This window comes from Quercus lobata, chromosome 9, assembly GCF_001633185.2.
Source record: "Quercus lobata isolate SW786 chromosome 9, ValleyOak3.0 Primary Assembly, whole genome shotgun sequence".
Taxonomy (NCBI): domain Eukaryota; kingdom Viridiplantae; phylum Streptophyta; class Magnoliopsida; order Fagales; family Fagaceae; genus Quercus; species Quercus lobata.
The window spans coordinates 32426023-32441147 of NC_044912.1; the positions used below are offsets into that span (position 1 = coordinate 32426023).

Below are 15125 nucleotides of genomic sequence, written 5' to 3' on the forward strand. Positions count from 1 at the left end.
AAGATAAAAAGATTTAAATTGTTACACCCCAAGTTCTATACCAAAAACAAAAGAAAAAAAAATTGCAAAGCTTCAAACTCTACTTTGTTTTCTCTTCCAATGTCCCACAATTTCTGGGACACCAAACAGTCCAATTAAATAATAAAAAAATTATTAATATAAGGAAAGAGAAATGTAATATAGCTAATGCAACATAAGTTCTTAATTTTTTGCAACAAATACATTTGAATTGATAATAATGTACTCAATGTTTTTGTGACAACAATATTGATCATAATTAAGTAGGATTTTTGTTATATTTTTTTTTGTAAATTTTCTTCCAACATAAACAAATGTAACAAGTATGGAAACTAAAATCCTATAAAGGACATATGTAATTGGGACAAATTAGAATCTAGCTTTTCAAAAAGATGGAGAGTAGTGTAATTGTGTGAAAGCCATTCAAAAAGTGACTACTATATATGTTGACAATCCAGCTTCATGGGCAGCCATTAAGTTCACCAAAAACAACAGTAAGAGCCGCTGCAGTCCAAATTAAAGAGGCTCACTACTCCGTTATACAAACCTATAACAACAACAAAACACAGTAATCTTCATCTAAACTTATACAAAGTTCCATGCCATCCACATTTTAATAAAATAATGCCCATCTACCTCAATCATTGAACAATGTAATCTGCCCACATAGCAGCAGTTATCACATCACGATACTCCGACATTGCTCGTTGTGCCCGAGAATTAAAAGCTTCCTCAGTGCCCCCACTACCTACGCGTGCAACTCCTGCTATGTTTGCGTCTCCATTACGCACAAATGATCCTTCCCACACATGGAACAGTTCATCTGCCCGATTATACATGCGAATAAAGTTGTGCAATGCACAACAAGCAGTCACAATCAGCCGTTGCCTAGAGATAGAGAAGGAGTGCATTCCAGTCAAAACAGGGAACCTCGCCTTCAAGACGCCAAAGCATCGTTCAATCACCATGCGTAATGAGGAATGCCTATAATTGAACAACTCTTGTGGGGTACTAGGCTGCCGGTTTGCACCCCGAAACTCTTGGGCATGGTAGCGTGTGGACTTGTGTGGGGGGAGGAATGCACTGCCTATAGCGTATCCCGAGTCAACGAGGTAGTACGATCCTGCAATACGAGTGATAACCATTGCCAATTAGTCACTTAACACAACTATTGTTGCTAGTTCCTTACTACGGAAGTGTATCTATACATGTATGTATACGAACCATGCACTAAAGTTTTTTGATATCAGCTTAAATAATGAATGACCATGCAGTGATTGACTATAACTAACTATTCCATGAAAGCAAATTTTATGAGTGACATTGCAAACTTTGACACGGCCTTTTATCCATGATATAGAGTGCTGAATGTGAATCACACAATTCATGTATTCATTGAATTAGTTTCGATATAATAAAATTACGTAGCTACTAATCAAGTGCAGTGTATACAAGGTATTCTTTTTTTTCACAAAGGACAAAATATGAAGTAGTTACAAACTCATTGTCCTCAGTTTGGATTTCTAAGTAAACTAACGTAAATATCTAAATTTACCCAAACCTATGAAAAGACATGCATGAATAAAATATGTGTCATCAGATTTAGAAAAATATGACAAAACCACAACCCACAAAGATTCACACCCTTTTTCAGAATTATCATACACAGTGCATTCCTACTACTCCACAATCCCATTTTGAATAGTTTTTCACATCTATACTATGCTACAAAATACTTAGGAAATGCGAAGTCAGATGCAACAATTGACAAGGCAAAAATCAAATGCGGAATTTTTTCCTAAATTTTTTTTTTTTTTGGTTTACCTCTAGGCGGCCAAGGGAACTCATACTTGGCATGTCCAAGTGCATCCTGCATGACTCGTGAATCATTTGCACTCCCTTCCCATCCCGAATGCACATATGTAAACCGCATGTCAAAGTTGCATGCACACATCACGTTTTGGGTGATATCACTCCGTCTATCTCGAAATGCGGTAGTCCTAGCGGATGGGGCAGAGGCACTTATATGCGTCCCATCGATAGCTCCCACACATTTCTGTTAACAAAATAGGTAGCTGTAATTAATAAATTAAACTTATGTGCAATATAGTGCAATAAAGTAAACTAGAAATATTTCAAAACTCTTTCATAGGTCATCTTATTTTCTTTCTAATCTCTATTATAGATCTTTGACAATTGAATTTCATAACAAGGATAATTTAGCTAATAACTAAAAAAGGAAAAATCGAAGCATACCTCAAACCATGGATAATATTTCCCATTCTCTCGAAGTGATTGAGGGAGCTCAGCTGCATCAACGTCAGGCCGGATGATGATACATCCCAAAGCATGGATAGCACGCAAGGTACGCCGGAACCGCCTTTGAATGGTCTCGAGAGAATGTTGGAAGCGGTTGGCAGTTACCCGGTAGTCAGCGTTGTGTCCGACAATATATAGCACTGTCCCAACGGACTCCTCAACTGAAACCCAACCAGTGTCCTCCTCTAATAGGTGCAGCCGCTTCAACTCATTGCACAAGTGTATAAAAATGGCCTTCTCCATGCGGAATATGTCATAACACACTTGCAGATTTCCTTCTAGTACTTCAATCACATATGACCTCCCACTCAGGATACTAGTGCACCTAGGTCGCTTCATGTAGTACTTCTGCACGTACTCTATGCACAGCTGAACGTAGGCTGTGGCAATCTCGAGCTCGACCTCACTATCGTCCGCATCTGAATCGGACTCAACCATGCCTGAATCACGATCTGAATCGGAGTCATCCATGCCTGAATCGCGATCTGAATCGGACTCAGTCATGCCTGAATCACAATCTGAATCGGACTCAGCCATGCCTGAATCGCGATCTGAATCGGGGTCGGCCATAACTGAAGCACACCTGTAGGCAGCCATTAAGTTCACATCAGCCACTATAAAGAAGTACATATATATATATATATATCACTTTATGTATATATATCTATATTTAAGTTATATTCTGAAATTGATACATTATTATTGATTGTCACCAAAACGTAATTTAATTATTTAATTTATCACTAATCAATTGTTCCTAAACTCAAGCATTTGAAAATCATAAAATTTAATCATTAAATTAATTTAAAGAAGTGTTACGTTCATAACATTTTAATTATATTTTGTTTATTAATAACAATTTACTATTTAATATATATTTATCATAGAAAATATATTTCTTATAAAAATGGTATAAAAATATCGTTAACATAACATATTTCTCCCATCTAACCAAAACGAACCTTTCAGTCCATACAAAGTTACAAACAGTAACCACTAGTGTTCCTAAACTGTAAAGAAATATTATATATATTTTCATAAATTATCTCTTCCTCCAGTTACTTTCTGCATATCTTTCATCTACTTTATGTATTTTTTGCTCTAACTGGCCTAACCACACTTGCAACTTAACTCTAGATCACCACCACATATGTTTTTTGGTTTCAGGGTTGGTTGGTTACATGGTCAAGTCCCACATCAAGTAGAAGTGAAAAGAGTAATAATTAGAATAACATTGTTGCCCAAACCCACTGGCTTAGAGCCCGTTTGGTTTGCCAACTCAAAACATAGTGTTCAGTGTTTAAACACTGAACACTAGTGTTCAAAAAAAAAACAATATGTTTGGTTATAGTTTTCCAAAAAGGGTTGTTTGAAAATAGTTGCTGAAAAATAGTTGTTTGAAACATATTTTTTCAAACATGCTTGGGCCACATTTTGAACAATGAAATTGCGTTTCCATGGCACAACGGTAAATAAATTGAAATTCATTTTCCACTGCAGCCGGACCCCACTGATCAGAAAAACACGTTCTCCTGTCATCTCTACCCTCATCTCTTCAGTTCTTCACGCCATCATCAGTCTTCACGCCCAAATATTCATCTCATCTCTCCTCTCCTCTCTACTCTCTCCGAACTCCATTACTCCTCTCACCCACCTCCATTACTGCTCTGACCCATCAAAATTCCATCTCAGCCCTCACGGATCTGGCGCCTTTACTCCTAACATAGCTTCATCAACGCGTCAAACTCCCAATTTTCGAAGAAACCCCTATTTTGCTAAGGACGCTCTGTTGCCAAGGAAAAGGCAACTCACACAGTCTGAAGGGGTCGGTCAGGTAAGGTTTTTAATTTTGTTAATTAATTGTTTCAGCTTTCTTTCACATCCCAGCACATCATTTCACATTAATTCATGTTAGGGATTGTTTTAATCTCATATATTGTTCAGATGGACGCCTCACTCCCTTCCTCATCCACCTCTCGAGTTCATTACAGAGCCCCTGCTTCGTCCTCTGCTTCGTCCTCTGCTTCCTCTTCTGACCGTGCTCCCTTACTGGTACGTCTTTGTAATCATGATTATAAGTTCTGTTTTAATCTTCTAAGCACCCAAACCCTCCTGCTAAGACCGTTGATACGCAGTCTGTTTTAGATTTGGGTTTTCATTTTTTCTTGGTGACTTTTGTTTAATTATATGTTGCTGACTATTGAATGCATGTAGTTTTGATGTTTGTTGAAAGGTTTCTTAGAGGATAAATGGGTTGTTTTGGGGTCTGGGTTTATCTATTTGTTATGGGTTCTTCAGTTCTTGTGTTGGATTTTTGTTTCTGACTTTGTATGGATATTGGGTTCATGATATGCACCTTCTGTTAGATGGGATTTTGTCGTGTATTGGGTTTTTGGGGGCATGCCTTCACTAATTCTGACTTGGCTGAGAAGATGTTTGTTGACAGGTTTGTTACAGGATCAATGGGTTGTTTTGGGGTCTGGGTTTAGAGTTGTTGTGTTGGATTTTTGTTTCTGAGTTTGTATGGATATTAGGTTCATGCTCTGTTATATGTTAGATGGGATCTTTGTATTGGGTTTTTGGGGGCATGCTTTCACTAATTCAATGGGTGAATGATGTACTTCAGACAACAGTCACATGACCCATCACAATTTCAGATCACTCACCACTTTTATTTTTCAAGCATCTTGCACTACATTTTTACATAGGGTTAGTTTAGCAACCACATTGCTTAAAATGATTCCCCTACATTAACTTAATACTGTGTCCATAAAAATGATAGTTACAAAGGCTGCACTCAAAGAATGAAACAATAATGTCATAGAGAATTATAAGGATAACTCAGCGACTGTATGGGCAAATAATCAAAAACTCAATCTGACCATGGGCTCAATAAATTAGTGTGCCCTTGGCATAGATGTGTGTCACTCCCAAGTCCAAACTAATGAATAGTATCATGTTAGAATTAAAAACAGGAATCTGATCTTCTAAAACTTTACAGAAATTAGTGAAGTAACCTTAATATATAAATTTAAATCGAAATAGAGTTTCGAATCATTAAACAAGCATCTTGCTTATCATATAACCTATAGGGCAGTAGTATACTTACATTAATAAGAATCAAGATATATTGGATACAGATTTTGAGCAAATGTACAACAAAACTATATACGAAACAGATTTTTTTGGAGTTGAAATTATATTCTGAGATGTTTGTGAAAGAGTTTTATAAGGTCAAGATAAAGATATTTAACAAAGACAAACAAATAGCCTAAGTTTTGTTTCCTAGTGGGAGGAGTGTGAGAATTGGAAGAAAACTGTGAAAGATCCTTCCAACACCACGTTTTGTTCTCTTCTCAAACCCTGTGACCATACAATTGGTATGATCTTCTCATATTAAGACAAAGGGACAAGGAGAGGAGAAAAAAGCCAAAAGTAGATAGCACATTTATCTCTACTTGTGGAGTCTTAGGTGGAAGGCTAGGAAACACAGTTTCATTCTAATTTACTGTTTTTTATCTGTATATTATGAAAATGATTTATTTTGGCATTTCTTTCCTTTTTCTTTTTTGCACAATTGCACATGTAATGTACGTGTGTAAATAAAACCACAAATAGCCAGGTCAATAATGAATTTATTGTTGATATATCATATATCCAAGTTATAAGAATTTATAATCTTGAAAACCTTAGAAATCAATGTACTTTTTTCCTGAATAAAAGAAATTAATAAAATAAAATAAAAAATAATCAAGGAAAAAGGAAGAAGATATTTACAACAAAGTAGCCCAAAGGGGCCAGCCCATCTCATCAACACTGGATGAATGAGCACTGAAGCTGGGATTGATGAGATGGGTGAGCCTTGGAAGAACATGAAGTACGTTAAGCTGCCAAGGCAGCCACATCCTTTCACATCGTTTAGTGAAAATTTAATTCTTCAAAAATGTTAAGATTTTAATTATAATTAATTAATTAATTAATTAAATTCATGACCTCTCTCCCTTTGGAATATGAATATTTGGAACTTGTCCAACAGGGAGAGAGTCAGTATATTACCCCATTTTTCCGTGTAATGACATTGTGGCCTACAACTATGAGTGTGGTTACACATATAATCGTTATAGCTAAGCTCAGCTCTTGGACTAGATAATATTTACAAGTTATAACCAAGACAGTTTTTGTTTCTCAAGTTAAAAAGTTTTCTTTTTATTTATGTTTGCATTAACACTTTTTTTTTCTTTCTTTAATAATGAAAATTATTTCACTAAATACTGTTATTTGAAATTTATTTGAAGAAAAATCAGGTTTTTTAGATCTTGTCTCTTGAAGAGACAATATATTTTACCTTGAAGCTACAATAGCTACTCTGTTCTGGTTACACATATAGTCAACTATAATAATAATGTGCTATTATGCCTTCATAAATATACAATGCCACTACAAGTTGACCTAAAACTTATGTGTATGAATGTGTATCTTTGTATTTTTCCTTTATATGGGGTGAATTTTCTCTTATATGCCTGCTGCGTAAGTCTAGTAGTAAGTTAAAGAATTTAATTCCATATCATAGAAGACCGTTTTACGAGTCTATGTAAGTATACGAACATGTATTTAGATGGATGATTCCGACGATAAGAAGTGGCCTGAAGCAGTCGAGAGATATTTTATTGACATCTTGTTAGAAGAGGATGCTAAAGGGAATATGCCCCAAGGCCAGTTCAAGACTGGAACTTGGACAGCAGTTGTCAATGAGTTTAACAAGCGTGCGTCTAAGAGTTACACCAAGGCACAACTTACCCAAAAATATCAACGGCTGAAACAGAGACACCGCACTTTCTCCCAGCTCATCGCACGTACCGGAATGGGATGGGACCCCATTTCAAATACAGTGACGGCCAGTGACGAAGCTTGGGCTGCTGCATTTGCGGTAAGTCCTTAAATCTGACTTCAATATCAAAAATATCAAACATATTAGGTTTATTGGCTTATGAGTGTATTAATAATAGTGGCTTTACATGGTTGTTTTGTAGCATTTTCCCATGATGATACTTTTAGGAATGGAATAAAATCTGACTTATATATGGGGTTTACTGTGGGTGTAATGGGGTTTAATGTGACTTATAAATTTTGACTTATATATTTGACTTATATTATTTTCTACTCAATGTCTACAATTTAGTAAAAAACCTTTTTGGCTATCATCAATTTGGAATAAAAGAGTGCTGTTATACAGTTATTATAAATTAGCCATCGACTTTGTATTGGGTTTTACAAATATAAAACATCTAACCCAATATATATGGTTGGTAATAGGTCAATCATAAATTCAAGGACTTCAGGAAAAAGGGGATGAGACACTATGAGCTGTTGGGCCCTCTTTTCAATTCAAACACAGCCACGGGTTTCCTGCAAATGTCATCTGCCCAACCAGCTCCCAATAGTGATGAAGAGAGAGAACTTGATGCAGCCTTTCTATCTGAGGGGGTACATGTCAATGTCAGCACCGACGGTTTCGATGACGTGGAGGAGCTGCCCACACCGAGTGAAGCCCAAAGCCGGAGGCAAGCTGAAAAACGGCCAGCTGAAGCATCTCATTCAAGTGGAAAAAGGAAGAAAGGGCACTCCCTTGAAGCCATGACTGAGGCAATATGGGGTTTTACTGACATGAGGACCCGTCGGGGGAAAAAGTCCATCGACACAGGAGACTCTGCTGTGGGGGCTGCCAGTGAGTCAGTTACAGCAGCTGTAACTCTTCTGAACCAGCACACCGATGTCGATCATGTCACGTATTGCAAGGTCGTGCAAGAACTTCATCATGCCAAGAGTAGAGCCGCTTTTTTTGCCATGACGGCTGATAGAAGAAGGGCCTGGATTGACTTTATTGGGGGTGGATTGCAGTAGTGGTGGTTGTGGTTGACAGTGTAGGAAGTTAACTAATGATGTGCCTAAGTGTAGACAGCCTAGAAAGTTAGTTAGTAGTCTTAGTTTGGTTTAATGTGAATACGCAAAGTTTGTATTATGTTTATACTATGAACAATGTTTGCTTTATGCCTTCCTTTGTTATGTTAACCTCCTTGGGACATGTATGGTATTTGGACTAAGAAATATGATTTGTGGTTGCCGTGCCTCCTATGAATTTCTATCTTTGGTGACATATATATATATATATATATTTGATACATAAGCTGCTGCATTCCATTTTGGGAATTTCTTTTTTGTGTCACATATTTGCTTCAAACGTTGTTAGCTATTTTAACAATGTGGTATGTTATTGAGCATACAAGTGACATTGGTTGGAATGAGTATTTGGCTTATCCTTTCTCTCTTGTTAGTTATTTGTAGTGTTGGTGGAATTAGTTTGAAAGCAGCACTTGAATTTACTGCAAATTTTGTATACAACTTTGGCTAATAACTGTATTGTACTTTTTATGAAATCTGCAGGTATGAGAGAGCCACGTCTGTTATCATTGATCCAGGTCTATCTAGCTTTCAGGTATTCCTTTTTATAAATCGTTGTGTCATTCTTTGTTAATTACGATTTGAGTTTGCTGGAAGTATCAGTTTCTTCGTTCAAAAATTTTAGATTAAGTCTCCCTTTTTCTGCTCTATGTAAGCTTGATTCATTAAGTTTCTTGCTGCTGGTTTTTTGTTTGTGTTGCAAAAATATCAACTTCTTAATTAGAGGTTAGACTGTGTTCTTTCTCTTCGCTGTGCATAGAGTACTGTTCACAGATGTCGACTAAGTTCTTATTGTTTTCCTTTCTTCTGCTTTGCATGCATTTCTGGGTGAATAAAGTATATCAACCTGACTGTCATACGTTCTACGAATCTGTTTTGTTAATGAGTTTGCTGTCAGTCTTGGGATACTCACTACTGTACTTATATATATTGTCATTTTTTTAGGTACAATTTGATCAGCCTTTGACAAATAATCCGGAGAACAGTCAAGTGGCCAGAAGCCAATTGTTGCCTCTACGAAGAAAAAAAGTAAATACACTTTCAGCACTTTACATTACAAAACTGAAATTAGCTTATTTATATCTTGAAGTCAAAAGTTTATAGTTTAAACAATGTAAGGACCTTCTTACTTTTGATAGACGATTACATGAATGATTTTTAAGTGAAATAGAGAGATAGAAAAACAGTATATGGATTTCTTCTTTGTTTATTTATTATAACTAGACATTGAGACTTTCCCAAAAAGAAGAAAAATGGGTATACGATATGTTTTTACTTTACATTACTATACAAGCATAGCATTGTGTTATAATACCAAAATTATGGGGACTTAGTTTAGGGGGGGTTCATGCCATAGGCAGTTGCCTAAATTGCCAAGGAAAAGAGTCCTGTCTAAATTATCCTTTTAAAATTTGTCTATTACGCGGTATTAGTTCCTTAAATTTGTGTTATAATACAATATGCCACATAGGACAATTGTAGCAAAGTTTGTAAATAAACAATGATAAAATTGTTAAAGTCCTAAAACTTTTGAGGATGGCAATTCTGCTACAAATGGCGGATGTACTAGTTAATGTGATCGTTTGGTATTGATGTATGAAGTAGTGCTTTAATTGAAAATTTCTTGAATGTTTTGAGTGTTTAACAATTTATAGTGAATACTGCATTAAAAATTCGAATTTATAAAACATAAACGTCGAATTATAGAGCTTTTTATAAAAAGTAAAAACCCCAAATTTCAGCTTAAACCCCTCCTTAAGGTTCTTAAGTGAAATTGTGGAACATTTGACACCTTCAACTAAAAGAGTTTTAAGTTTTGAACCTCTAAAAGCTCTTTTCAATCACTCCAAAAACAAAACCAAGCAGGTCATGTCATCTAAACTAAATACTTTTTTGGCAGTGCAGCAGGAAGTTTGAGTTTTAATTGTAGAACTTTTAATACTAAAGCTTTTGAAATATGGAACTTTGATTGAAATTTTTTTTAGTGTTTTGAATGTTTGGTTAATAGAATAATACTTTAAAGTTCTAAATTTATAAAATATGAACCATGACTTGTAAAACTTTTTTCCTAAAAGCTCTTTAAAGTTGTTTTATTTTAATGGGCTGCCAAACACTTGCTTTTTATTTATTTATTTTGCCACCAAACATAGTTTTAAAGGTCTTGAAGGTCTTTTATGCGAGATAGCCCAAGGTCCTTGTATAATTGATTAAGATTATTATTCTTTATTTTTTATACTTTCCCCGCTCACCTTGACATAAGTACCCTCTACGGTCCATGTACATATGACATTTATGGATCGATCTACATTTACAACTTATTTAAATGAACTTTTAGTATGTCTAAGCAGCTATATATTTTTATGTGATTTTTTTAGTGATATATATAAATATATATATATATATATATATTTTTTTTTTATATATGAATTGCTGTATGCACCAAAGGTTGAAGTACCGAATTTATTTATAGGATTTCGCCTATTTTTGTATACATAGGTGATATTTATAGATCAAAACTATTAAAATTAATCTGTGAATAGTGGAGCTAAATGATTAATGAGTAAGTGGTTGACCTCAATATATGTGTAGACAAAATTAGACTATTAGACTATCTAATTCTTTAACAAAAATTTTATAATATTCACTATTTTATGTAAAAAGTTTTGACGGTGAGTAATGAGTAATGACTTAGAACGTCAAAGTGCAAATGTCCACTACTCAAGGAAAAAGAAAAACCACTTGGAACAAATGGCCTGCATTGGCAAAGCTGGTTCACACTTCGTGGGGGCACTTTTCATTTGGCACTTGAAATATGTCCTGTCTAATAGACATATTGTATTAACCTGAAACTTAAGGAACTAATACCGCGTAATAGACAAATTTTAGGGACCAATGATGTAGGTTTGCCTTAATTTTATGCCGTAAGTGTGATTTTTTTTTTCTTTCCACTTTTGATTTTATAGAGTAAAAACAATTACATAGTGTAAAGTAGAGCCCAAAAAAATAGTACAAAATATTTGATTTGGTGACTGTTGCTTCTTACCTGCCACCATTGTTAGTCCCCGGCCTAGAGTTTACCTCTTATCCTCTTTATTTTATTTCATATTGGACGGAGTTAAAGCATCTATCTGGTTGCCGCATATGAATTGGCTTGGTAGTAAAACCGTCGTCTGTCATGGCTTAATTATAATATTGGGCGATTTCTGAGCATCATGGATCCCAAAATCTTTTATTTTATTTTATGAATTTTGCTAAATTCATGGATCTCAATCAATTTAAGAAGACCATCCCCAGTTAGATTTAGTTAGACTTAGTGTTTGTTGGGAATAGCTTATTTAGCTGAAACTATTTTATTTTTTCCTAAAAGTATTATAGATAAAAGTAAAAACTAACTGAATAATAGAATGAGATCCATGAATAGTACTAAGAAGTACAATAAAACCCATGAATTGTAGCGAAAATAAGCTGAAGTTACAAATAAACTAAAATTTTCAATTTGTCCCAACGGACACTTATACTTAGTGCCAGCTCAACCATATATTAGCCAGGAAATCAACTAAGGTCCAAATTCTTATCTTTATAAGTAGGAAGTTAAGAAATAGTTTTTCTTCTTCCAATTTTATATCATTTATGCCAAGAAAAATTAAAAATGTACAATCTGATAATTAAAATTTTTAAATTTACATTGAATAGAAAGATATACAGAGAATTAGAAGTGTTTGTCTTCAGAGAAGAAACATTTTCCTTTTTCTCTTCATCATGGTCAAAACTCCGCTAATACTATAACTTTAAAAAGTTCATTACTTCATAAATAAGCGGAGATATTCACTTTGTAAATAAATTAGTGTCAACTGATGATGAATAGTTTAGACTTTCAGTAAGTTTGCAAACCGCTTATCTAGTTAAAATTGAAAAAAAATTTATTAAAAATAATAAAAATTAGTTAAATAATATAATGAGACCTATAAATAATATCAAAAAAATTCAATATTATTCATAAATAGTAAAACAAAGCTAAAAAATAAAGGAAAATATTAAAGTGCTTATGAAGGCGCAAAAAAACAAAAAAAAAGTCAGGGAAAAATAAACACAAAACAGTACATAAAACGGAAAAAATAAAATAAAGTTATAAAAAAGACAAAAAAATTTATCCAAAAAAAAAAAAGTTGTTTGGGCGCCCGTAATAACACAACCCAAAATTAAATACGCCCGTAATATCTCATGCCAAGAAAAATAAAGGAAGTTAAGAAATAGTTTTTCTTCTTCCAATTTTTTATACTACCAATCACAGGAAAATACAAACTGATACTTACATAAATGCAGCAGATAATTACATAAATGCAAGTTCAAATCAAGCTGATAATGACATAAATGCAGCAGAGATGATGTGTAGAGATGAAGTAGTAATCAAACTGATACCTACATAACTGAATTTGAATACTAACCTTGTTGCACCATCAACTTTGACTCCAATTGTTTGAATCTTGGGTTTGTGAGAGTTGAGAGTTAACACTTTCGGAGTCTTTTGTGAGGGATTGGTACAACCTGTTATAATTGTTTTAATTCAAAAAGTCTATCATCTCTTGAGATTGAGAAAAACTTCCATACACTTCTCTTTCTAGTTAGACTTCTTATAAAGGTAAGCTCTCTCTCTCTCTCTCTCTCTCTCTCTACCCGCACGCATTTCCTTATGTTGATTTGTCAGATATGTTATCTTAGTATTTGATTTGTACATTTAGGTTTGTGATTCTTGTTTAGTTAAGTTTTTATTTTTTATTTTTTTTAATAATTAAAAATCCTTGGCAGCTCATGTGAAAACTCAAATGACATGTGGGTTTCAGTTAACTCAACTAGTAAAGTCTCTGATGGTTGAATAAGAGATCTGGAGTTTAATTTCTGTCTACACCAAAAACCGATTGGTGTCTTGGTTTGATGATAAAGAGTTATTATCAGCGGTGGATACTATAGGTTAAAACTATTTCAAAAAAAAAAAAAAAAAAACTCAAATGACATAAAATTAATATTTTAGTGTCACCGTGAGCCATATCAAATTTTCCCATATAATATCACTTAATAATAATGACTATTTTGACTTAATACCAACTTGTTAGATACTGAATTGGCACATTTTGAAACGTTAGAGATCATTTTGACACAGGACAAACATTAGAAAACATAAGGATAATTAAACCTTTTTTAATAACTATTTTTTATTATTTAAAAGAAAATTTAGTAATTTTTAATATTTAAATGCTTTTTAACAATTAACCGGAGTTATGTAGGGAAAGATTAACAATGACAACAAATGTGAACTTAGAAAACTAAAATGGAAAAAATATAAAACTTAAAAATTAAGATGACAATTGAACAAATTTGAAGGGTGTAATTTGTATTTTTGTCTTTAATGTAATATCAGCTCTAGCATTCAATTCAAGCCTCACTTTCACATGTGGTTAATAACAAAAAAAGACTTGACACCTCAATGCACTTCTTAAACCACTGGTTATAGTATCATGCTGCATTTGCAAAATCAATTTTCTAGGAGTCAATCCATGTTTATGGCCAAGTACTGTGGATTTCAGTTTCAGTATCCAATTTCCATCGGTGTGCATAACCACACATGCATTCTCTCGTGCTAGTTGATATTATATGGTCAGCCTTTTGTTTTTTGTTTTTTTTTTAAGCAAGGCCAACCTTTGCTTTTGTTGTTTATTTTTGTTGATTGTAATTCTCTTTTGCTCTCTGACTCTCTTTATACATAGCTTTTTTTGGGGACGATGGAGAAGAGAGAGGGGAGGTGGGGGGTATTGCGGTAATGTTCCCTGGTTTCTCTGGATTTAAACTCAGAATATAATGATGCGCACCAAGGTAAATGGATTGCAAGTCTTGCCAAGGTATATATACTTGAAGCAAATGCATAGGAAATCACATTGTCATCATATTAAAAATAATTCAACCCCCCATTAAAAAAAAAAAAAAAATTCAATCATTTTATTTCCAAAAAATAAATAAAATAATCGAACCCTTTCTTCTGCCTCTTTTTCAAATTTGATAAATGGCAGAAGGACAAGAGTCTCCTCGCTAAAGGTAGCTTGATAAATCAGGTTTTCATTAATTGCCTCCTCATTATGTTAAAATATGAGGAATTAAAATAAGAAAAAAGAGAAGGCTACAATTGAAAAATCTCTTTCGGAAACATATCAGTAATATCTCAAATCTCAAATTGTGTAGATTTAATATGATTCATTGAATGTTTACTAGGTTGATCTTGAGTTTAAAAGTAATTACGAAGAGCCCATTTGCAACTTAACTAGACTTTTTAGGTGTAAGTGTATATATGACTAACTCTTTTCTGATGTGTTACAACTTACAATATCAAACACCTGCATCCTTTCAACCCCATCATTCGTACTTTTAATAAATTCTTCAAGCAATAGCACTCAGATTTATATGTATTCAAATATCAATTTCACAGTTAACCAACACAAACTGAAGTCTCAATTCAAGCAATTGACTTCCTTTTAAATCAAGGGAAGAGAAAAAACATATAGCACATGGTTAGCTTCAATTGAATTCCGTAAGACCATATCCCTCTCACAATGCTATGGCTAACCCATATTGTTATTACTACTTCCCGAAAAATCTATAGTTATGGATTAATTCCTTTATTAGAATCAAACTAGATTATTATATGACAAATTGAGATCAGGTCCACTGGATTATTGTATTGGAAACCACCGGGCCTTGTAGCCCAAGTGGTACCCAGTTTACCATGAAACCGTTAGCTCAGGGGTTCGAGCCCCCGCACCTGCATAAACAATTACCTAGCA

At 34.1% G+C, this 15125-nt stretch overlaps 2 protein-coding genes across 2 annotated transcripts; one reads left to right on the plus strand and one right to left on the minus strand.

Annotated features, from left to right (window-relative positions):
* Positions 1 to 659: 659 nt before the first annotated feature.
* Positions 660 to 2934, minus strand: LOC115961604. Its single transcript, XM_031080554.1, has 3 exons — positions 2275 to 2934; positions 1843 to 2074; positions 660 to 1141 (listed from the first exon to the last, which is right to left on the minus strand). Exons 1-3 carry the CDS (start codon positions 2932 to 2934, stop codon positions 660 to 662), a joined length of 1374 nt encoding a protein of 457 aa, XP_030936414.1.
* An 844-nt stretch (positions 2935 to 3778) lies between these two features.
* LOC115961605 (uncharacterized protein At2g29880-like) lies at positions 3779 to 8419 on the plus strand. The gene is made up of 4 exons (XM_031080555.1): positions 3779 to 4171; positions 4282 to 4389; positions 6953 to 7264; positions 7651 to 8419. Exons 1-4 carry the CDS (start codon positions 3779 to 3781, stop codon positions 8236 to 8238), a joined length of 1401 nt encoding a protein of 466 aa, XP_030936415.1. The 3' UTR covers positions 8239 to 8419.
* Positions 8420 to 15125: the final 6706 nt, after the last annotated feature.